Genomic DNA, 25,680 nt, shown 5'->3' with positions numbered 1-25,680 from the left:
ATATTAGGAATACGCTTGCCACTACAGTAAATTTCCATGATTTAGTAAAGCTTTCCTCTTGCCCTTCAAATAAATAAAGAGAAGGGAGAAGAAAAGAGATCTAGATTAGTTTTTAACATCTTGCATCTCATTAAAACTTCCCACCATTTTAATGTTCATTTACTGAGAAAAATAAAACATTAACGGCAACCACGTCCCACAATAACCAGTTGACATAACGTACCCCTTGGGTCACATAATCCGACACAGAAGAACGGAGTCCAAAAATGGCAACAACTACTCCCATAAGAGCTCATGAGGGGTTTTTGACATTTTATGACTCTAGAAGAATTATTTTCAATTATTAGTAGAAGTCCTCAAAAGTCCTGAAATTTCTGCATGCTTCCTCATGCAAAGCAGAGCCTCAAATCACAAAGAGTACCCAAATACAACATCTGCATCACGTTTCCAGAACCTACCAACAATCCTGTACAACAGGAACAACATTAAAGCCTCTGAAAGAACATCAGACTTCTTTTCAGGGCACAGGGTAAGGACAAAAATCAGCTGAGCACTTGGAAAAGATCCAGATGAGAGCTCTGCACAGATGGGTGCTTACCACCTGCCTCAACATCAGGCATTAGGCAGAGTCTATTATCAAATACAAGTTGTACTAAAGGGGAAGAGCTGACAAAGGAGAACATCACCACGATAGCCCCAAAGGTGTCCTTAGCCAGCTTTCTTTGATTTAGAACAAGACTCCCTTCCAGGCTAAGAAATAAGAGCTATCATTCCCACTGTTGGCTAGAAGAGATCCAGCAGCAAAGTCTTGAGCATCTGACTTCAAGCTATTACTACTCTTACCAAGCTACTTAAAAATTTTGAATGCTCTGTTCAGAACCTTCTACAGAGTTTTGTTATGCCACTCAAAAATAAATCACCTGTCAACTCCTAAATCAAGATCTGACCCACCCACTAATGTTATCAAGCCGTACAGAAGATATGAGAAAGGAGAGCATGTGGGAAAAAAGGTGAAAGATAAAGGAGAACTTCAACTTTCAACTACCAGAGATTAGCAGAAAGTTAACTATCCCTTTTGCACATTCAGATCTTCCTAAGTGAATTATTATTAATTCAAATGCTGTCAAGGAAAGGGACTTCTAAGCAGTCACTATGGGAAAACATTTGTTATCCTGATGACGGTGCCTTGTTGCAAAGGGTTGGCTATTGAACCTACAATCAGCTCCAGGAGGCAGTAAGCAGGAAGCAACAAACCAAACTGAGACGTTGTGTACAACAAAGCTGAGAACATTATCAAGACACAAAGTCACGTATACAAGAACAAGTAAACATTGGAAACAGGACTGTTTGCCAGTCCAGCCTTGCTCAACTTCCCTCCCTTTCTCACCACCCACGCTTACATATCCAGATACAAGGTAACTTGTAAGACTCCACATCCCCAGCTCCTATTGGGGCGTATGATGAATGGTGCTTTGCTAACAAGCATGCTTTCGATTTTTCATTGCCTTTTCATTTAACTGAGAGTGACTCAACCCATTTTCCCATATTTATTGCATTCAACCTAAATATCCACTTCCTGATTCGCCCCCTTCTGTTTGCTTAAGAGTTAGGCATTTTGGCTCCTGTTCTGCAGCTGTGCCTCAGAAGCGTGCCCTGATGGACATGGCCTGTTCCTGCTCATGGAGCCTTACCTCAAACCTTACTCCAGCTGTGCTGAACTTGTACCAACTTAGCTCAAGACTTCCCATGTGTCTACATCACTCTCCATCAAGCTTGTCACCAACACCCACATTTGTCTTCTTCCCACTCATTGCTTCAGCCATTCTTATTACTCCTGGGACAAGACAGCAAGGATCTCAGCAAGTCTCAGCAGCTTGCTGGCCACACCAGCTTGTCAGCATGTTCCCTCATGTTCCAGACAGGCCCCCAGCCCTGGTTAGCTGACCTGCTCCAGAGAAGCTCCTGTTGTAACTGCAGTGAAATCCCTGGAACAGCTCAACAGAGGACACTTTAACAGAGGACACAGACTTAGGAATTTGTGACCTGAGATTTCAGAGATTTTCTGAAGGTGTTTCCTTCCCATGAAGGTCATCATTCTCAGAAGTGTCAAGGATGGAAAAACTGGATGTTCCTTAGAAGCACAGTGGATTGTTCTCCAGCCTCCTGAGAACAGCTCTGATTTGTGATCTAACACTCAAACAAGTAAGGCGAGAAATCAGGAATGGAAAAAAAAAATGAAGCAGCATTGTAAGTGACCGTAAAACCAATCCTTACAGTGAGTAACAGGAGGCAGCTCTAGCTGAAACACCTGACCATCAAAGCCTCCTGACATTTCCCTTACAATCCTTTTTTTTTTTTTTTTAACACATTAGCTTGTATCCGGTGTACTTTCTGAAAGATAAATTGTAAGCTTGTAATTCAAACTTAGTATTTCCTTCCTATGTTTCTCTCCTAACACAAAACACGCATCACGAGTTCAGCTCAGTTCTGTTTCCACAACAGCACAAAGAACACAACATTTTTAGAAAGGCAGAAAGACCAGCCCAGCTCTGTGGGGAATATAACCAGCGAATTCACAAAGGTCATGTCAGAAAGGTAGAAAGCAGGGAAAGGGGAGTGGTGGCCACAAAGAACAGATAATGGAAAAAAAAAAAAGTAGCAGAAGATGGACTTCCTGCTCATCCCTCCTTCCACCCCAGGGATCCAGCATAACACCATCTGGAGATGGTGATAGTGAGGTTAAATACCTGCCAACAAGTACTGAGAGTAGGGCAGAGCCTGAATTCTCCACCTAGTGACTCCTTGGCTTTAGATTTGTCCAGTTTACAAGATTCACGATCTCATGCACCTGGGGAAAAGGGTGTGAAAACTTATAGTACATAGGACTGCAGAAAGGAACTTCCTTTCCTCTGGGGTATGTGGAAGCAATTACATAGTCACCATCTGGAAGATCCCTGCATTCCTCCAAGGTATGGGTGCTGACAAAGGCTACACAAATAAGTTCCTACTGCTTTAACAGTGCTGTACGGCAACTGCTTGCAGTCCCTGCTCTCTGCTCCCAGCAAAGCAGAGTAAATCTTCAGGTTTGTCATAATGACTAGTTAATAACAAGTTTTTGGATGTTTGAAATTCAAAGCAGCATTTTAGGTTAAATAATTTCAGTTCAATAAAAGTGAATTTCAGTCCTAAAGTCTTATTATTATTATTCAGCTGGCTTCTATTATACACCAGATTGCTCTACTACTACCTTGACAGCCTCTGCCTATACATACAGTCTGACTAGAAATTCTTGCTTTCAGTGGCCGAACAGCTATTTCAACAGCAGGTCTTCAAAAATATTCCATGCAGAATTACTACATCAACAGCATCAAGGCAAAGCATGCAGCAAATTAGAGGTAAGTCACTGCATTATAAGAAGTCTATAGATCCCTAATAGATCCTCAGTACCACCTGCTATTAAGGCTTACTCTGAAACTCACCACTAAATACCAACGTGTATCAGTGATACACTCAAACTGCTTGAAGGGATGTGGTATCTTATCTGCTTACTAACATTGATCTTTTCTAGTATATAAGATGTGGGCCTGCATAGAAAGCACTGTGGAATTAGTCCATTCAAACAGCCTAACAGCTTTGGCTGTACTACTCTACCACAAAACGGGTAAACATGCAAGACATGGAGATAGTTCATCTTAGGAATGGTACTGTCAACAGCATACTACCCACCATCCTATCCATAGGGTAATCATGTTTGTGCTTGGGCTTGCCACACAGAGTTATGTGGATCAGCTCTTTAAAAAAAAAAAAGAGCATTCCCAAAGGTAGGTTTGTACCTAGTACAGATTTCAAGTTTGAGCTCAAAGAAGTTCAGCATAGAAAAAGTAGACAGTCCCACAACCTGAGCACTTTGAACATCAAGTGTTCCCATCATGCAACCACTGACAAAAATTCCTCTAACAGCTATTACTCATAAGTCAAAAATCATTCTAATTCAGCCATCAGAGCACAAGTTAGGGCCACCAACAGCATTTCCTGATACTTTGCCTAGGAACAGGCCACTGGAAACCAGACAATAGCTAACAAGGTTATTGCTTCCCAAAATAAACTTTGTATTCTACATTTTATGGGGCATTTGAACTGATTGAACCTAGTATAATGAAGAACATGATATTAACAAATGAAGAAATCTTCACTACAGCAAGTACAAAAATATTACTCAGTCAAGCCTTATGGTGACAAGAACTAAACAGTCTAAGACTGACTTCACATTACCATACTGTATTTCTCTCAAAGAAAAGGCAGCAACAAGTCACCTGGCAGAGCCTTGTCCCACATCCCCTTTCCTTTTGCCCTTTATGCATGATAACCAGAAATACTTTTATTTGAACACCAGTTTTGTTCTAGAGGACTTCTCCTCTGAGCAAAAAAAGTAAATGGCTTATGAATTTAACAAAGATAAATCAAAAGTTCAATTCTAACATTAAACGAAGTCACCACTGACACTAAGTAGCATTTATATAGTAGTTCACTGCCTTTAATTCTTTACTGTTCATTATTGTAACATCTACTCCATTTCAAATCTGGGAAGTTCATCCATTTGATTCCTACACAAATCCACTAGCTGAAATACTTAAAAAGCAAGCAAAAATCCTCAACAAAATTTCCCCCCCCATACACAACAAGATAACAGACAAACTAAGATCTGACACTTTCCTGAGTAAACATTGGAAATAGGAGGACATAATGCTCCACAAAGCTCCAGTTTAAAAGCTTCCGATAGCACGGACTTTTATAGCTTATAATACCAAGCCTTAGTGGCGAAGACACATGATGAAATCAATTTAGAGACTGCAGGATCTGAAAGAAAACTACAAAGCAGGCACTGTTTGAGCTCTACCCTAGGGAATGAACTTTGCAGCTTCAATTGCTAAGCGAGCCTTGAGGTTTTAACATAGTATTCTAACTTGAATACTACTTCTTCACACCGCTGCTACTTCAGATATTGTCTCCACGTTTTCTAAAAACCTGCACATAAATAAATACTTTGAAGTATTCAATTGAAAAATAGTCTGGGAAACAAAACCTTTGCAATCCTTTATAATGTCAACATTGCAAAATGATACTACAAATTCACTATGTAAATGCACAAATCAGTGAGTGACATATGCACATAAGAAAATTGGAAGCATTTTGAAAGCTGGAAGACATCTCCCAAGTAACTATACTTGCTCTAAATTAGCAAACTTTAAAAACACGTTCCATCATTAAAAAAGCAAATATTTGAGGTTTACATTGTTATCAGTGACAAAGAAAACAATCTCCGAAGAAAAATGGGATGAAAACGTATTATATTCCCAGAAGATGGCTCTACATGCAAGTGCACTGATACTGCAATGACATTTAGTTGTTTAGACAGAAAATAGCATTTCAGTGCCAAATACTTTCACAAATGAATCGTCTCTCAGGTCAAAGAAAACTGCACACATTTGAGAACATAACTACTCCTGGCAAGCATGAACATTCATGAACAGAATATTTCTCAACACCCAGGTAAATCTCTTCAGCAACCAAGTCGACCTCCAGAGCTTCCAAAGCAAACCAGCATGATGTTTCAGCTCTGATTCACACTGTGGGCATGACATCTCAATTTGGATTTCTCCAGAAAATACTTCCAGTTGAGGTGTATAAACATTCTATCATATTCTATTTTTCTATCCCTGCAAAATTCATGAGAAAAAAACCAACCAAACAATGAAGAGTGCTCCATTTTGTTAAATACAAGGTTAAACTGGAGAGCAACTTCTACTTAGCTTTAGATGGAATCAGTAATATCCCTCTGTCTTGAATATTTCTAACCCAGCATGTCTTCAACTAAAAATGCTGAAGAGGTGAGTGCAGGCAGCAAAGCTGAGGATGCATCCATTACTTCTGATGTCCTTATGTAAACAACCCCATGAGCACAGCCTCAAGGAAAAGGCTCAGCTCAAGCTCACTGAGGTGCTCAGTTTAGTGCAAGTCACCACACCACAACTTTAGTTCTCTATATATCCAAATCTCTGGAATTTGAATGAAGTTTTATATATAATCAATTACTGAGTTTAACCAGTGAGTGCCTGCATTGTGCCTCATCAATAGGATACACACTTGGAAGTTTGGATTTTGGGACTCAACCCAACCTAAAGGCAGGCAATTATTTACGAAAATAAACTACAGGAAAGAAGAAAAAGCAATTTAAATGAAGCACTCAGAAGTGCTGCTATCCAAGAGCAGCCTCTAGTGGTCTGTCCAAAATTGCTGAATGCCAAGTAAAAATGATAATACATAAAGTTCTGATCAGAAACTGCTGCATTTCACTCAGCACAGCTAATGTGACACCTCACAGCAGCAGTATAACCCATAAGCAAGAAGGCAGTATTTCTCATTGATTCTTACACTGAAAATCTGATTTAAAAACAAAACAAAACTGCTTTTGGGAGCTTTGTAAACCTAGACAATATAGTTACACATGAGTTTTTGTCAGAGATGGAGACCTTGAAGGTCAGCAGGGGAACAGAATAACAAAGAGCTTTGCCCAAGGGGCTGATAGTTCAAAATTTTGAACGTCTCATCCAAAATTCACAGCCCCTTCTGCAATGGCTGCAGCCCTAAACACTGCGTGTAGTCACATCTGCTCCAGCTCATCCTCAGAACTGAAAATCCTTCAGTTATCTTAGGACTGTGACTGCAGCAGCTCCTTGTGTCTGCCCTCAAAGCAAGAGCCTTCCAAGGAAAGTAGGCTCCTGTCTGAGACACACTGTAGATCAGCCAAGTGTCAGCTCATTGGTGACTAGGAGAGCTGCTCCTAAGCCTTGATCACATAGGACCTCAGAGGGTTCCTTTGTCCTTTCACAGCAGTAGGTCTCTTGAAATAGGGCAACACAAATCAGAGCCGGGCTACTTGAAGGACTTGCCTACAGCATTCCTTGTGCTTCTCAGCCAAATAAAAATTAATAAACTGCGTGCCAGTGTTCATTAAGTATTTGTACTGATTTATATGGCATACACAACCAGACTTCTGCCTCTACACTCAGGCGGAGTATCCCAGTCTTCTGCATTAGCTCCTCAACAACTCAACAACCTCCTAACTCTCTCACCCATGCTTTCATGCTAATTCCTCTTTAAATTGACTACATAAAAATTGATGCTGGCTACATTCCACCGTATATGCTGACATTCTTTCTGCTCCAAAAACCTTATGCTGTTGCAGGGGGAAGGTGAGGGAACATAGCCACGTTAAAATAAGAAATAAAGTGTCCAGTAATAATCATCTAGCTGTAGGTCTATCACACACTTATTTCCTTTCCATGGTACCCCATCAGCCTTTCTGTATTTTAACTTAGCCTTTTTAAAAATTTTTTTTAAACTTTACGCTACTATAAAACCCCACAAACTAAAATCAGTATGGCCTAGATGTATTTCCACAAGTAGAAGAAACCATTAAAAGACAAAATTATCACTTAACACATTCTCCTGTAGTGCATGACATCAACTAAAATCTTTTCAGGGAAGAATTTTCATTTTCTGAATGGAAAAATCAGTGTACTTTCTTCAGGTCACACAGAACTGCTTTTGTAAGGACTGTTTGAAGGGAGAGAGTGATTTTGAGGACTGATTTAGACTTAACTACAGATGGCTGAAGTAGGTCACGTTATCCTTGAAGGGACAATTAAGGATAAATAGGTCAGAAAAGGCGAAAGTGCCTCCATGTTTGTTAAGCTTAAGTAAATATGAACAACAGAGAACCAGAGTGCTCCTAGACTTGGTGCTATGAAGTCTGACTCCACAAAAGTATTTTTACACCTATTCAGAACTATAACACTGGAATTATGCACACTTCAGTACACTTCTACAATAAGTAATGCCACTAATGAAGTATTGACAAATCTCTCCTGGAAGGTTGCATGCTGTGTTTTAGGAACATGAGCTTATACTTAAAGTAGGGTGTTAAATTCTCTGCAGTCAAGGCTGGACTAATGAAAGCTCTGGCACGAGGTCTAGCCTTTTACTAATTAACTTCCACAAACTGAGCACCGTAAAACTACCTCGTCTCTTTATCAGATAACACGTGCCACACATACAGAACTTATATGCTACTCAGATTCTCCAAGCCCTTAAAGTGTATGTGGGATTTAAAGAATAGAAGGCCTTGATGGTGGTGATGAGCTTTAAAACAAGTTTAAGATATTCACAAGGTGGACATCAAAGCAAGGATGAACTGCCTCAAACCTAATAAAAATTCAGACTAAGTAACACACAGCTTTGGTCTAATCTCATCCAACAATGCATCTGATACAAAAGCTTAAGGCTACATCCTCAATCTTAGGATTCAGTGCTCATACTTTAAACACAAACTTCACATTTAGTTTTTGCTTACAGAAACATATGGCATTTATACAACTGCTTTGCAGATGAACTCAAAGAAAGGGCACACACATCATGACAGATTTTGCTGGAAGTCTCGGGATGTTCTCATTGACAAATTTGAGGGGCTGCCAAGGTAACAGCAGGATACAGGTTCCACATCTTTTGCCTGGATTGTAATCTGACAAAGAAGGGGGCATAGAAATGAAACACAGCTGACAGTAAAAGACACCAAAGCTGCAGAGCTGTTCTTCAGTGTGTCAGTGTAAACTGACAGAGTGTCTGGTTTTAAGCACTTCTTACCCATTATGTTGTGACATTTACCCCGGTGCTCTATAAAATAGAAGTAAACTCTTAGCTAGCGGTGCACTTATTTAGGCTACAGATAAATGAGGTAGCAAGTAGTTACTTTCCCATTGGCTCCTCAGAGTATCAGCCAGGGCCCTGAAGGTCTCGTCAGCTCAAAATGTGGTGTTGCACCCATTGTGGCTGCCCTGGCTTCCAGAGCACAGTGGTAAACCCATGCTAACAAGACTAATGAAAGGTTTGTTGGCTCCAAAAATATCCATGCCATGCTGTGGCAGGTTCTTCTATTCCCCAGCTAAATCTACCTCCCTCTTTTATTGCTGCCCTCACACTACATCTTCAGTCTGAACCCCAAGAGGCTTAGCACAGACATTTGTTATCCCAAGTGATGGAAAGCTGCTAAACTTGACAGCGAAGGCTCCACCTGGACCATAACAACAGAACTTCCAGACCCTCAGACATCAACTCAGAGGTTATCTTGTTCTGCTTATAACTTAGACAGGACTATTCTCTAACTTCACACACCAGGCAGTACTGTAGACAATAGCATTTCTTAGACCACCACACTGTGTTGAGGCATTCGTAAACCATGGGGATCCTACACATGAGGACATTCCCCTGAGCAGGAAACTGACGGGAACAGCCTTCAAAACAGGAAATAGCAGAACACGATAATTTAACCTGAGATACACTTAAGATCATGCAGTGGGACAGCAAAGAGACCGTGTAAGGTGCTAAGTATAAGAACAGAAGGCTTGAGTATTGTGTTTATTAAGCAGCAAGGGACTCAAACTGGCCAGGAAAACCTGTGTCAAGTTTTCTAATCTATACTACTTCTCCTGAAGGGAACTTTGTGTTTAAAATGTAGTGTTATGCATTTTAAATATTTTCTTTTTAATCTCTTGTGATCACAAGAGTTTTCTTTCTTCAAAGGTGGACCTATAAGAGCAATGAAGAAAATTATTAAAGCAATATCCTATTATCTCATCCAGCTTACTGCAATCAGATTTCAGTAGAAACTGGTAATTAACCAGAAGCAAAACCACAAGCTTGAAAAATTCTTTTTTTTTTTTTTAATCATTGCATTATCTATTAATTTCTTTTGGATTAAGTTCTCATACCACACCCCACCCCACATTTTGTAAACTCACATTCCAAGAAGGCATACATAATGTTAAGTTAATAAAACATGCTTAAGTTACAGCCTTGGTTGAGAGAAATAAGCATGTTTAACACTTGCCTTCAGTGTATATCACATCATAAAAGACTACTTACTAGATAAAATAGGAAGATGGAAAGTACTGTCAAATGAAGAAAACAAACACTTGATGCACCAAAATAACCGCCTAATGTACCCCTAAGTTACTTCAGGATTCTAGTCCAGAAATGAGTGGAATATTCCTCTTCTACCTTTATAGAGGATGTAAACGGAACATCCATTTCTCAATTGGAATAACAGACACTGTGTACAGAAGCCTTCAGATTTTTACTTTGCTATGTGGTAGTCCACCTAACCAGCTCACCAGCAATCTCCAAACAATTCACCCAGTGAAGTAACAGGAGTCATTCTACACTGCAGCCTCTAACAAGTATGAGATCAGCTACTCAGATGTTATAAAACATCCTCAAAGCATCTCAGAGGCAAAACTGGCTCACTATCCTCTGCTGAAACTCCGCTGACTTCAAAGAGCATATATCTTACAAGCACTTTAGATAGAGATACATACAGAAAATAAATATATTGTACTTTAATAACACTTCTAAAATCATGAGGTGTTAAAAGGAAAGATCAGTTTCAGAAGTATTCTACATATACTTTGACCATATATTTCTAATCGCTGAAGCAGCAGTTATAAAAGGACTAGCTATAATCTCCCACTGTCTATAGTTCTCATCCTTAAACCACTGCCGTATCAGGAAGAAATAGTGATCTTTAACAACACATAGTATACAATTGTTGTTGTACATCACATCAACAACCCTGTACCAAACACTTGGAGATGATTACAAACTGCAGATTAGGCATAGTACTTTATCCACTTGTCTACAGAATAAGAATTTACCCTGCAGTGAAAGCAAGATACCTATCTGAGAAAATGGTTCAGCTTTATGTTTAATGGCACACAATAGCACCAGAGTTAACAGAGTACCTTAATTTGAAATGAGGTATTCCCTTTCCACCATCCCTTTTCTTAAAGGCCTCACATATCAGACATTTCCACAGCAGAACTCACACTGATAGCACTGCTATTTGCATTATCCTACTCCATGCTCATATAAGGTTGCTAACATGTGACTTACAATAGTTATGCTTCTGAATGAAAGGTGACCTATGAGAAATTGAACTCTTTTCACGGTGAAAAGAGATCACTGTGAAAAGGTCAAGAAAAAGTTTATACAGGAAAATCTTATAAAACTCCGTGTTTGTACAGTATAGAATAATAATACAATAAGAGGGTTCAAGGTTATGTTTGCACGTATACAATTGGATAGAATAGTAAAGATGAGTAAAAATGAGTTAAGAGATTTTGGTTTCTCTATTTGGACAGAAAATCCTAAGCTAGTCTTATTACCATGACTTTTACTGGTACTCTTTTCACTTGGAAACAAACCTACCATTTACTACAGTAGAAAATACTTAATTGGTCAAAATCACCTGTAGGAGACAGAAAGGTCTGTCCTTCTGAGTCTTTTAGCAGCTTCTCATTGTCATTCCCATGAAATATCATTTCCCTTAAGACAAGATTGCAGGCAGTCAGACTGAGTTTTGAGTTATTGCTGCCAACCCCTTGCTGTGATCTGGAATCCTGTATGAGGCTAAGTGGCATTAATAGCCGAGCACACTTTCCAAGCAATTGGCTCCAGACATGCCTATGCTCTACAGGGCTTTTCACAGAAAAGTTCATTTCTTCAAAGTCAGAATAACTGAAAGACTTGAGTATGTCATGATACTCAATGATACTAAATGATACCAATCTGTTGAGCATTCCATGCACAAAAGCTGAGAGCTGCATTTGTATCCTTCATGTAAATCTATATAACTTAGTTAGTAATTTATTTATCTTATAAGTTTATTAAAAGACCTAACTGCTTTCATTTCTCTCAAAAACAGTTTCCTATGCATCAAAAACAGTCTTTACAATTTCAGTCCTTGAAAACTAAGGTAACAGCAAAAATCCCGTATCAAGAAACCTTTAACAACACTAGAAATGTCAACAATTCAAATAACTTTACAACACAGACATTTCTGGGGGTATATGGAGTCAATAGCTTATCACTAGAGGAAGATAAACTGAAAAAATGAACAGAACGCCTGCTCCTAAGTTTTTAATTAGGGACAATGTGCTCCCACCAAACCAACGCTCTGGGACACGCTCAGTGCTCCCCCTACACCAGATGCTGTTTGCTGAGATCCAAATTTCCCACACAAACCCACTCTGTGAATAAGTTCAACAGGCCACAATAAAGTGCCTTGCCAAGGTCTTTCAAAAGGAGGAACAGATGCGACTTCAATACGTAATTATTTTGTAATAACAATATTCAATAAAGATGTTACTGAGGGAGGCTAAGCACCATGCAGTTTAAGCAACACAAGGATAAACAAAGAAAGTGAGGCTGACTGCTGGCTTGCATCTCCTCTCCCTGATTCACATAGGTGCTAACAGGATGGTACCTTGAAGTACCTGCTATTTAAATTTTTTACCTCAAAGGGAACAAGTCCTGCAAGTAACTAAGAGGAAAGCCCTTTACAAATAGTGTTATTTATCTTCATGCATATTCAGTAAACAAAAACACCCACCCACATTAGGGAAATCTGCCATGATTAGTTTCAGACATGAGTTCAGCATGACCCATGTGGAGTAGCACTGAATGTTGTCAGAGAAAAGAATGAGTAAAACAGCTTGAGACCAACACAGTGTATTACACAACCTGCATTTCTAAGAATTTTTAACCTGGCAGAGATACATATCCTTTATGCTTTTCCCAAAATGGCTCTCTCTTGATTCATACAATAGCTCAGGCTTGAAATCACCTCAGGCAGCTCTAGCAGTAACACCCTGCTCAAAGAAACAGACCCAAAATCAGAACAGGTCACTTAGGGTTTTTACAGCCAGGTCATGAAAACCTCCAGGTCACGGAGTCTATCTCAAAGTCTTATTACTCTCCCATTAACAAACTGATGATCCAGTTTTCACCAAGCTAGCAGTCTTCTTGCCAAGACTGTTATGACTCAATTTTGATATAGGACTGTAGAAGTCTTACATTATAGGGAAAGGCTGTAGAAAGTGTTTTTGAAGGTAAAAAAAAAATGTATGTACAGCTTCCCCTTATTTAAGCATCCAGAGATTGCATCATAGAAATAAGATGATCAAGCACCATTTTCCATTGTTTTATGCACACTAATTACTTCTCAGCACTTTCTTCTTTCTTGTGCCTATAAATGTGTTAAGAGGACTCACTCCGTAACTTTCTGACAGAGTAAAGCAGGGTTGATTAGCCTGTAGTGCTTCTGATCATTATTCTCAGCCTTTCTGAAGATTAATGTAATATTTGCTTTTTCCCCAGACATCACTGTCTGCCTCTAATCTCAAAAACCTTTGTAAGACAATAAAGAGTAGCCTCACTATATTACTGGCCAGCACTGTGAATACTCAAGATGCAGCTCAGATTATCCTATAGGCTACACTTGAGTCAAATATTTTCAAGATATCCTTGAGATACTCATATGTTGATGGACATTCTCCTCCTTGAGCACTTTTTCTAAGAATATAGGCTCAAAAGATCCTGTCAGAGAAGACTGAAGCAAAGAATTAAGTGTTTCAGATATATCCACGTTGTCAGCCACTAATATACTCAGCCCATTCATCACAGGTCCATATTTTCCTTGTTCATTTCTACCATGTTAATGCAGCAAAATATTTTTTTCCTTTGGGACCGAGCTGTGATGGGGCTTGATATGCCTCATTCCTTGTTCTTCAGCTCCAGGTGCATTGTGACTTCCTTGAAACCATCCATATGTATTTAGGCAATGTTTCTGTATTTGTCCTCCATAGCTTGTCACTACTTTCACCTCCTGTCTGCTGCCTTTAAACTGCAGCTCCATGTCACAAGCTTTCCATTTAGCCCAGACAGTCTCTCAGTGAGTCTCTGCATTTTTCAAGACATACCATTCTTGTGCTTTGATGACACTGTCTTTGCCAACTTTAAAGCTTTCATCCACAGGTTCACTTGTCAGAATTGCTTTCCACTGAATTCCACCTACCAGTTTCCTGAACAGGTCAAAGTTCAGGGTCTGTATTCCGCTCTGCTTCTTCCCTTTCTCACCTCTATCAGGATTTTGAAAGCCACTGTTCTGTTTCCATTCAGCATGGTAATGAAATAGAGCATAAATAGTACAAATCCCCATATGTAACTATGGACTTTTCCCTCACACTGAGTAACATTTTGAGTAACATCCAGGGATTAGCAACTTCTGCCAAAACTGTGTTTTCAATTAAAACAAAGAACATTGCGCTCTAGAATCTAGAATGCAATATCTACCACGATATTTATATCCATGCCTACAAGTATTTTTTTTCATGCCCTGATGAACTGTATATAATCAATCTAACTACTAAATTAGGCATTTCTCACAATCAAAACTCTTATTGACCAGCACCACCAGCTGTATTTGCTTTTTCTTTAAATATCAAGCCTGACTTTCTCCCCGTGATGCAAGTGACTGAACATAAGAAATTATTTGTCTTATAAGAGTATTTTCTACCAGACAGGTACTTACTTTGGAATGCTGGTCAGGTAGGTCAGGACATTCTGGAATTCCTTCTCAGGGATCTCACTGAAAGCTGGATAGTCTGGAAAGGTAATAACAGGGCATCCATCTTCCCCTCTGCCACCTACAAAAGAAACAAGCAGCAAGCACGTTTATACTTAGGTCCTTTTATCCAGCCTGCAATTTTCCAGTTTTTAAACTACTATACCTTTTGTTCTTTTTAAAGTAATGCTCAGAGTGAACCCTATGTATTCTGAATAATCTAGTCATGTCTTCAGAGCTTAGAAAGTTTTATAGGAAAGGACTTGTTACACCACATTAGATTTTATCCTATATATATGTTGTTTCATGTGAACACAGTTTAGACACCAGATGGCAGTGCATCTTTCATTCGATAAACGTTAAATTCAAGTAAATACAACCTGTCTGGAGAAAAAGAAATAACTGATTTAGGAATAAAAACAAAACAAAAAAAACCCAAACAAAACAAAACAAAAAAACCCCTCAGAATTAAGCAGGCAAGCCTCTATCTTAAACTAAGCCCCAGCTTCCTATCAGCTTGACTCATTCCCTCAAGCCGTCCCTCTTCTCTGCTTTCAGGACAGACCAGAAGAAGTGGCAAAGCAAGCTAAAGGAAGACATTTCAAATGAGTTTTCCTGTTCAACTTCTCAGATGACCTACAAAAAGTAGAGTCAAGCATCTATGCTACAGTACGGTTGCTGAGCAGCAAGATCTCCTTATCTGTACCTCTTCTGACATTTGCATCAACAGGTAGAAATCACAACTGCAGTGCTTCTTAAATGCACTTCACATGCATTTTTATATGCCACAATGCAGTTTGCTTTTTTTTGAGTGTTTGGATTTTTTTTTAAAGGTGATGGATAATGCTTAAGCAAACGTCTTTTCACAGTGATAAGTTGGACATAGGAGCTATTGAACTGTAGCAGCTGCATGAAGTTCACAGCTGGGGGAGTTGTGGAGACACTGCTGGAAAATTATCTTCACTTGTCTGTTCAAAAAAAGAAAAACAGACAAATGACTGTGACAAAAAGATAAGTATATATTTTATGGCCTTGAAATTGGACCACTTTGTATAAAACCATTGTAAAACACATTACTAGTACTGTCTGATCACGAGAGCAATAGCGATTTGTGACATTTTTTGTATGCTTCAAAGCGTCTTTGCATCCAACTTCACCAGAAAAAGAAGAAATACTTGAGCTCAGATTTATTTGATAAGAGAAATCACCACTTCTCTCCCAAGCCACAAGTAATTGGAACAGCACGAATGATATCCTTACATTAATTCATGGTGAATCTGACTAGCATCTACTTGGTTACAGGCAATATGGTGCTACCGCAATGCAACTCTTGAAAACAAACATAAAATAACATGCTTTCGATTCATTTAACAACAACAAAATCCAACTGGTTGCACAAAAACCATCAGTTTGCTAACACAACCTTTATGATACACCTTTATGAATTTTGTGGCTCTGGGCAGCCTGGTCTAGTGGTTGGCAACCCTGCCCACAGCACAGGTGTCGAAACTAGATGATCTTTGAGGTCTTTTTCAACCCAGGCCATTCTATGATTCTGTGACACATCCAGACAATGAACTTAGTGTTGCAAGGAGCTACTTCTAGCTACACAGATGCTCACAACACAAGCATAAGTTAAAAAATAAGTAAATAAATAAAAGCTGGGGTTGCTATTGTTATTATTTCGTTCTATCCAGGTTATGATCAACTTGACATTTTCCTCTCATTTTCACTGAAAGCATTTTTCAGGCACGTTAATGAACGCTGCTCACACAGTGTCCTGCTCTCTTTAGAATATCTATATTTAGTTACCATTATACATTATTTTCAGTTTTCCTCTGGTTACTTGTTCTGTGACCAAAGGAACAGCATGCATATATTTCTATAAATAGACAATATGAAACAAAAGAAAAAGAACAATACATTTGCTGGATATGGCCTAAAAGCAGAACCACGGACTTTTGGGAAGTTCCCAGACCACCACCAATTGTCAAGGGGAAATGCAGAGCCATCCTGCCTTGACACAGACTATAAATTTTCGGTTCCTAGTGTACCCATCATTGGTGATTGTGGGTGGGGATGACTATCCTGTCTGTTTGTACACAGGGGAGCACCAATTCCATTACTCCTGTACTTTCCTGATAGGAGGTTTGGGCATACTTATACCTCCCAGAGCTGCTCAGGTGCTTGTCATTAGCAGAGCCTCGGCAAAGAGTTTCTGATGTATGTCAACAGTTTGTCCCCACATATTTTGCCTGTATTGGTTTCTAAGAACTACATGAGGCCACCCTCTTAACATGCAGTTGTAAGTAATCCCTTCCAAAAGAGAGCATCATTATTTTGGAGTCTAAAAACGGAAACATAATAGATGTAAAGTACACTGAAATGTATGTCAGCCAAACAAAAACAAAACCCCTTTACACAAAGTAGGTCCACTTCCACTCTATTTCCATAAACGCTCATTAGAGCAATACTTAGTTATTTAACTCTTTTACAACCAACTTTGGCATTGCATTCAACTGAAACCTTCAGAACAGATTTGGCATGAAAGAAAGCAAAGTACCTATGCAAAATGGAAGTTCTTTAATTGATAAACTTCTACAATTCCAATAAACTCCCAGCGAGATGAGGCTGCCTTCTAAGTAGATTACTGTTCTTGGTCCACTGCCAGTTTTTATACTAGTGGTAGCACTGCATTTTGGAGAAATACACATTTTGAAAATGTATTGAATTAACATGAGTTAGGTAGCAAAAGAACTGGATTTATGAAACAGTACATAGTGTTCCTAACTTTTGTATCCAGTTATTTAAACAATAGCATCAATCATTACAATCACAAGGAATCGGAGTATTGTGAACTCAGGGGTATTAAGGGAGTAGAAAAATGATGCTCTGAAACTAGCTGTACTACCATGGGATGGGATGGTGAGATTCACCTAATTGTAAGTAATTTCTTATTAGTCTTATACTCTGCTTCATCAAACTTTTCCTACCACAGTTTCTTCATTGGTAGTGTGTTAATGGTTTTTTTTGTTGTTGTTGTTTGTTTTGGTTAATTATATCATTTTTGTGTTAAGTAAGTAGGGCAATAAAGTGTCAAGCTAAGGAAATGTTCATAGTTTCACACTAATTCTAACCAAGATGTAAATGGCATACTTTCTATCCTAAACTCATCTCATACAAGGAACAATTCTTCCTCTCAAACTTAAAATGGAATAGAAATTGAAAGAATGATGAAATAATGGTGCAGCTGCTAAAAATCATACATGTGCACACAAAAGGAAAATTCTCCACAACTGAGTAGGCTGACAACATCTGGGAGCAGCAAATTAGATTGCTCAGACTTACAGGAAGCAAGAGCAGATAATTTTGCAGAGTTATCCTAGTTATTCTGAGCCAGGTTGCATAAGAAAAAGTATTTTCAAGAAGCAATATAGATTGATAATTAGACCATGATAGACCAAAGATGCAGGTCCTCTAACATGCTTCCATCATGGAAATGAAACTGTACTCAGGCTAAGAGATATTATCTTTAAACTCATCAATCTGCACACACAAGACTCAGCATTTTCACTGCCAAATGGTTCAGAACAACAGTTTCAGTTCAAAAGACCAACTTTGTGTAAAAGTAATCATGTCTGCAGTGATGTTAAATGTTAGGTACCTATGTAAATGAGATAAATGCTCATTGCATATTTTGCTTTGCTGCTGTTGTGCTTCAGACGTTATTCTCATGCTTCTGATAGAGTAATGTATTTAGAAAGAATAAATTCCTTGAGTATTCCAGTTACATGAGAACCTGAAATTAAGAGTAGACTTCACTGAAGTAATGGATAAAAGCTTCCCCACACATAAAGAAAAGCAAAAGGTATTTGTTAAAAGTATATTTACCTTGAAAGGAGAGACAAGGTTTACTTAAATTTCCTCAAAATTACATTTTACCTCGACTGATCACCAGTAAGTATACTGGGTTAGAAAGCAGAGATTTTTATCTTTTTTAAACCTCTACAGACAAAGTTTAACTTGGTCTTTATATTCAGAAATTAAGTCTGCACCTGAGTGAGACAAAATGCTATATTTCTACCACTTCCAGTGTCAATATACAACATACAGACTAAATGTTACACAGGCAACAAAAAAGCACGTCAAAATTTAAAAGCAAATGCTGCTATGATGCAAAAAAAATCACACAGAAGTTCAAACAGTTTCACAGACTCAGCACCCATGGAGCAGTTTATCTAGGGAGATAATGAGCTCCACGTCATTTCCATAGAAAAGAGCAAAAAACAATGACAATGAAATAAGCTACAGAGAGCAAGGAGAAGTATGTCATCCACAAGGACAATTTAATTGGCCAAAGACACTTTTGAAAGCAATGTTTTGAAAGCATTTTGAAAGCTAGTAGCAATGACAACTTTCTCAACTGCAGGGAAAAACACTAGTAATAAGCTTGCAAGTTGCTTGAAGAACTAAAAATAGCAATTAATGCACATTGCCTTTAACGCAAGTAACTTTTTTTTTTAAGTTGTGCAATGCTTGAAAAGGCATTCAAAGCAAAGGGAACTGAAAAAATTGGCTCAGAACTTGTGGTGGGCCAAAACATTTGCACATTACATAGCTTACTGTAACCTATAAGATGCACATACACCTGTCCATATGCATTTGTTCATCTATGTTAATTTTAATACATCTACGTATAAGAAAATATAAAATGAGAATGAGAGACTGTAAGCAAGATACACATTTTTCTGGAGAGTTTGGAATGAATATTCCATCATCCCTCAAGACGATTTAAGAAAGAAAGAAAAGAAGCAGAACAGTCTTTGCTATGGAGAAGAAACGTGGATGCACAAACATGAACTAAAGGAAGAAAAATTAAGACAAATGAAACAGCGAACCACATAGAAGAGGACTGTCTTTTTGGGTACGTAGAAGGGGATATCTAATACAGACAAGCAGCAACAAAAAGAGTAGCAGCAATTCCTGAAATTAAGGTCTTGTTCCAAAGAAAAAAGTACACCTAAGAAAAAATTAAGCAGTTAGGCCTGTGGTAAAATATTAACATCAAGTTTATAAATTTCTTTTATGAATGACTGATTTAAAACCTTGTCCAGAGCTTGCCTCTATTAATTGGTAAACTGAACACGCCATTGCAGACACTGCTGAGCAACAGCTGGAGCCTTCAGTATCCACAAGAAGAACTAACACCCTGATGCAATTACACTTGGTTGTGCTCACTGAAAAACTGTAGATTTAAACTTTCATTTTATGTTGTTTCTTTTCAAGTCTAACTTCAATGCCTGTGTACTATTTGCACTATAATATAACAGAATAAGAGATGTGGATTTTCCTTTGCAAGAAGAAAGTAAGAGACAAGTGATACTGATTTATGCCAAATTGCAGGAATTAGCTTGGGAAGAGCGAGCCTTCAGCCACAGAAGCAGATTGGGTTTCATTCACTATCCAAGCAAGTGTCTCATGAGACCTAGATGTATCCTATTAGAGAAATTGATGCAATTATCAAGTACATGCTGCATTGCTGTTGAAAAAATCCAAAACCTAAAAACTAAAATGTATTTAAGACATTTGCTGAATCACCATTCTTGCAAAGAAGCTATCTACTAGACGTACTGGTAATCCGGACACCTTCATTTTAAACCATATTATGTCATGTTCTAAGATTTTATTTGCAAGGCAATTTATTTATTTTAACAAATAAAATGTCCCTTTCACACACAGTGAACATTTTAAGTGGTGTCTCAGCAAAGCCACTTATAAGTGCAACTGCTAGAATAAATAAGTTGTATATAAACTGTGTGCCGAAATACTATCTTCCTTTGTTCACAGAACCCACACCATCTGGAACAGCACAGAAAATAAACCTTCAGTATTCTATTGGAGAATATTCAGATACAAGAAGTGAATTTCAAAGTGAAATTAAAAGTCAAACTGCCCAATAATAATATAGAATATAGCTATAGTCTATAATAAAGCAATCATACTATTTCAGGCAAACAACTGAGTTAAAAGAGATACGAGCCTTACATTTAAGCTGAATAAAGTAGAATGGCGAATGGCTGCTCTCACTAAGCTCCACTGCACAGCAGATTTAATGAGTGCTGACAATGCTTGTGGCTGTGTGAACTCAAATATATTAGGTGAAGAAACTCCCATCAAACTCCAGGTGATCACCATAGACGAATAAAATCTCATGTTTTCCACTTACTTGTAAGGGACAAAAATGTAAACACTGCTTGCAATTGTCTAGACAGCCTGGTTCTTGAGTAACATCATATTATTAGCTTTTTTCTTTTTCTTTTTTTTTTTTTTTTTTTGAACCCCGGATAAGAAGGAAGGTCTTGGAAAGTTTAAAAAAAAAAGAAAGAAAAAGAAAAAAGAAAATTGTAGCTTACACATCATCACCTCAAATGGAGCATGAATACTCAGTTTCATAAACAAATTCTCATTTCCATATGCTTCCATAACTCCATAGAAAAAATAATCACTACCATAGACCCACACTTATTCCAGCTTATATGAAAGGAATTAGTTATAATAAATGATCACTTGCAAGTACAGTGAGATTTTTAAGAGCTTTTGACAAGCAAAGTAGAACACTGTTTCATTCCTGGGTACTTTTACTATCTCATGCAGAAGACTAAGAGGAAAAGAACAGTCACAGTCCAGCTTCAGCCTAGAGAGTATATAATCTTTATACTGAAGGGGGCAGAGTAACTTTGCAAAGCCACTCATGCTCTCCCTCTCCAGAGGGGGAAAGGGAGAGAGTAAATTCACTATTGCACACTTGCAAGAGCCTTACAGATAGGAAAGCAAGGGAAAAAAAAATAGCCAATAGCTCATCAGACACCTGTCAGCCTAATCAGCAAGGAGAGGCATCATCTCCCTTCACCCATTAGCAGCTAGTCATGGTCCCAGCACTGGGATGGAACAAGCTCAGCAGCTGATGCCTGCAAGCACATAAACACATCCTTTACTTGGCAAAGTTAGTCCAGGGACATCAAAGACATTCTCTGCTGTGTAAATCCAACTGTGCTGTTTTTAGAGACACTTTTAAGTCTTTAAGAAAGTTCCTTTGCAGAACAAAAGCAGCAGTACCAATATGCAAACTATACCCAGAGCTACACATATCTGAGCCTGGCACTGAGTCTGCTGGGGAACTTGCTGCACTGGTGCTCACGCAAACATTACTTTGGTCAAGTCTGAGTTGCTAGCTTGGGCTTCAGTATTTCCTCAGAAGGCAGTGAGGTGCTGACACAGCTGCCCAGAGAAGCTGTGGTGTCCCATCCCTGGAAGCACTCAAGGCCAGGTTGGATGGGGCCCTGGGCAGCCTGAGCTGGTGGGGACAGCTCTGCCCATGGCACGGGGTGGGGCTGGCTCGGCTGTGAGGTCCCTTCCAGCCCAAACCATTCTGTGATTCCATGGTTTTCCCTGATTTAGTCTTTCCTCCCACTCTCAGTTCTGCTCCATTTTAATTCATTGCAGGATAATTTAATATTTCCATTAAGAAAAATAAAGAAAGAAACAAAACAAAGAAACAAAATAACTTCTTTTTGCAGTAACAAGCCTTGGTAGTCTATTCTGAATTCTTCATAAAGAACAGATTACTCCTTTATGGGAAGTCAGAAACTGTGAATGCCCAACAGGCCCATCCATACACATGAGCTGTGCCTGTATAAGGGAACATCATAATCTTACCTGACAGATACGCAAACTGTTTCTTCAACTGGTCGTGAATATCTGCAGCGTAGAGGGGGATGATGTCCTGATGCATGATTTCATCTGCAGAAGCAAAAAAAAAAAAAAAAGCATTGCAAAATTGTTTTGAGTAAAATTTCACAGAAGACAGTAAATGAAATAAAAACAGCACCAGAACACTAGCACCCAAGAAATAGACTGATTTTGAAAAAAGTATGTGAAATTCTTGGGAACTTTCAAATATTTGCCAGGGATGGACTTTTCATACATTTTTCATTAAGCATATTGATAAAGAAAATGAAAAGTCATGTGGATTTGCTGACACTTGAAAGGTATACTGCATGCCTCTGAAGCAAACATTGTGAAGTTAATATTCCTCAGGAACAATCTTAAACAGTGAGATTTTACGTATCAAATACAGTTTTTATTAAAACCTTCCCAACTCACGTGAAAAAGAAACACCTACATGTTAACAACCAGCTCACCAGGCCTTGTAAAAACCATCCCACATTTCCTAGACACTTAAAATTGTTCCGGACCTACAGACATCTCAGTGGATTTTATGAAAGGAACAGCATGCAGCTATGAAACACATCACTGCTTTCTAAAGGGAAATTTTATTGGTAAATAACCTTTGTTACTCTGTCTACTGTTCCGCGTGGCAGGCCTTACAGAGCTGGACATACAGCCCTCGTGTAGTGCACATAAGCATACTTAGACATATAAGTGCTGTCCCATCTTTTATGCAGCCCTTCTACCTCAGCTTATTAGCAAGTGCAATGCTGTCAATTTTCTGCCACAGAATCTGAGCCGAGGCACTTCCTCCAGAAGAAGATCAAGCAGAAATCTAAGCCTAAAGGCATCCATTTCTAAGGCATGACAGAGTTGCCTGGTTGACTAAATTATAACCTTGTTCCTGCAAGGAAATTAAGTTTTACTCTTGAAATGTCTAAACTCTAACTGTCCTATCTTTTTAGCCTCAATGAAAAGCAGTGGAAGAAGAACATTACATTCTCATTGTTCCATTTGGAACATCTTTTTTAATCAACTGTTACATAAAGAAGTCTGTTTTTAAGTATACGTTAAGTGCCATTAAGATACACTCAGTTCTAACACTCAACTGTTAGTATGCACAGAAAATAAGTAAAAATATACGGACGTGGTATAAGGATAAACATCACCTGCCCTGAAGTATAAGCTGACAAAGCAGAAGCACAGCTCTGGCCCTTGAGGACAGGATTTACCCCTACTGAGACCTTTTATATGTCAGAAATAGCAGGAAAATCCTTGCATTTTTATGAGCAATTCTCACACATGCACAGTTCTAAGAACTACAGTTATTTGAGAGCAGTCCCCAGAAATGTGCAGTTACTGCTTCCAGATAAGCACAAACTTATACTGGAAAACAGAACTTCTCTGTTCCCTTTCTGACAGCAGAGCAGCCATGATCACTGTCAAGGTCACACCAATCAGAGCTATTTTTCTTCATCCGGTGAACCACTGCTTGATCCAGAAGACCTCTGCATACCATGCTGTCAGATCCCTAAGTGATTAGGTTTAGTTGTCAAGTTACATTTATCCAAGAGCTTCAGTTATGTCATCATCTTAACATCCTAAAGGGAAAAAACTAGAAACAGATCTTTTACAAGTTTAACCTCAGGTGGCCAAGACTTTTCTGTGCTTCCCTCTCCAGGGGCAAACATGTTTTGTTTTAATGTCAGTGATTTTTAATATAAAGAGCTTACCAGCAGCAATGTTTAGTAAGTCAAAGCCAATGCCTGATTCTGCAGATTACTACCTGCAGGTGGACCCATTTACCTGAACATACTGTACAATAGGACCAATGTCAACTTTTTCAGTGGGTGATAGGAAAAAGGAGAAAAAGGCAAGCACTCCATAATGTGCCTCTAGTCACAGGCAGAATTCGTTTTTGTTATTATTAAATAAGCACATTATAAGGCAGGTGCATTGCTTTGGCTGTCCCCTCTTCACTCTGAGGGAAGCAACAGCTTTTTGCAACTAGCACAGCCTTGGGACCAAACACTTTCAGTAGAAGCACAGTACTATCCTCTCCATGGTTTAAGTCCCACTTTAAAGTCACACTTAACAGCCAGCATGCCTGCATGCAGATTGACAACCTCCTTGTGTCCATCCTGCTGCACTTCCTCTACCACAGCACAGCCCCTCACCTGGAACTTGGTTTCACAGCAGGCTTCAGGAAGTGGACTGTGTGTTAAGATCAAGGTTAATCTGCAATAATTTGAGAAAACTGAGATAACAAATAGTGTAAAACAAGTGAGAAAATGAAACTCTGGGAACTCCCAAGCTGTTTTTGTTTACTTGAAGCCTGTAGCAGTGATAGGCTAAGGAAGAAAACCACAAAAGCATGTAGGAATGGATGGAGAGCAAGTGTACATACTTGAATGAACAGTAATCATCAAAAACTAAAGACTTAAAAACCAAGAATATCCACGAGACTAAGAATGCTAATGAACTTATCAAAAAGTCACAAATCTAGGTATTTGCTCTTGCTTCTCTACTATGTTTACTGTAGATTTTAACCACAATATTGCAATATCTTTCTATATGCCATCTAATGGCTACAGAACTGAACTTCCAAATCCAAAAAGTTACACATGCCAACAGGACAAATTACAACAGAACTAAGAGATACAGCCTTGAATTTCCATGACAAGTAGCAATTATTTGTGTTCACCACTCTTATTGGTGATAAGAAAAAAAAAATCTGTGAAGTTTTATCTACTAAAGAATAAAAGTTTCATCATGAATTTAGTTGAGAAGCAACCAACTTGCCCTTCTACAGCTGAAGGAGGGAAGTCGAAAACACTAACGCAGTAGTCAATATGAAAGCTGTAATGCAAAAGCCAAAGTGCCCCAAACACATTCATGTGGTTGGATGCACTTTGGATCCCGTGTTAATGCAGCATCCACCAGGAAAGAAAAGCCAGGTTTCATTGAAAAGGAAGGCTTCTCATCTGTCCACATTGCAGCCGTCTGAGGGGACTGTTGTTTATGTAGAAGTTCCTCAAACATCCTCCCCATGAGTGCCATTAAAACAGTTTGAGAAGCTAAGCCATAAAACTCATACACACTAGAGTTCAATATGGGCTGCAAAGCCTTCATAGGACATTAAGTTCTGCATCTTATCACTTTGTAATCTTTAGGCTAGGCAGGCTAGGAAATACTAATTGCTTCAGTGCTATATTTCAGCATTCTGCTTAGCCAAAAGTTAGACTTAGAGCTAGCTGCCTGGGGTAGGATTTGTTGCCTTTTCTTATAGGACATAAGCAGGACTCAACTCCCTGAACAACATTTCCTCATCCTTCCCTCAAGATGGCTGTAGGAAGAGTGCTCAAGCATCCAGTCTCAGCTTGAGAGAGAACAAGCCCAAGATTTTAACAGCTGCATCAGAGAAAAGATGTTCC

General features: G+C 38.8%; 1 protein-coding gene across 2 annotated transcripts in view; it reads right to left on the bottom strand.

Moving 5' to 3' along the window:
- MCF2L (MCF.2 cell line derived transforming sequence like) overlaps nucleotides 1-25,680 on the bottom strand; it is a 141,303-nt gene that overhangs the window by 36,522 nt on the left and 79,101 nt on the right. For both annotated transcript variants that reach the window (XM_065741056.1, XM_065741054.1), the window contains 2 exons: nucleotides 22,235-22,318; nucleotides 14,486-14,600 (listed from right to left, as the gene is read on the bottom strand). In XM_065741056.1, the coding sequence (XP_065597128.1) occupies nucleotides 14,486-14,600; nucleotides 22,235-22,318 (199 nt within the window). The remainder of the gene's footprint in view (nucleotides 1-14,485; nucleotides 14,601-22,234; nucleotides 22,319-25,680) is intronic.

The sequence above is a fragment of the Cyrtonyx montezumae genome, unplaced genomic scaffold, assembly GCF_038088225.1.
Source record: "Cyrtonyx montezumae isolate F1298 unplaced genomic scaffold, pur_monq_1.0 scaffold_3, whole genome shotgun sequence".
Lineage (NCBI taxonomy): Eukaryota > Metazoa > Chordata > Aves > Galliformes > Odontophoridae > Cyrtonyx > Cyrtonyx montezumae.
Note: the sequence above shows the minus strand (reverse complement) of the source record. Positions and strands in the feature narration are given on the sequence as shown.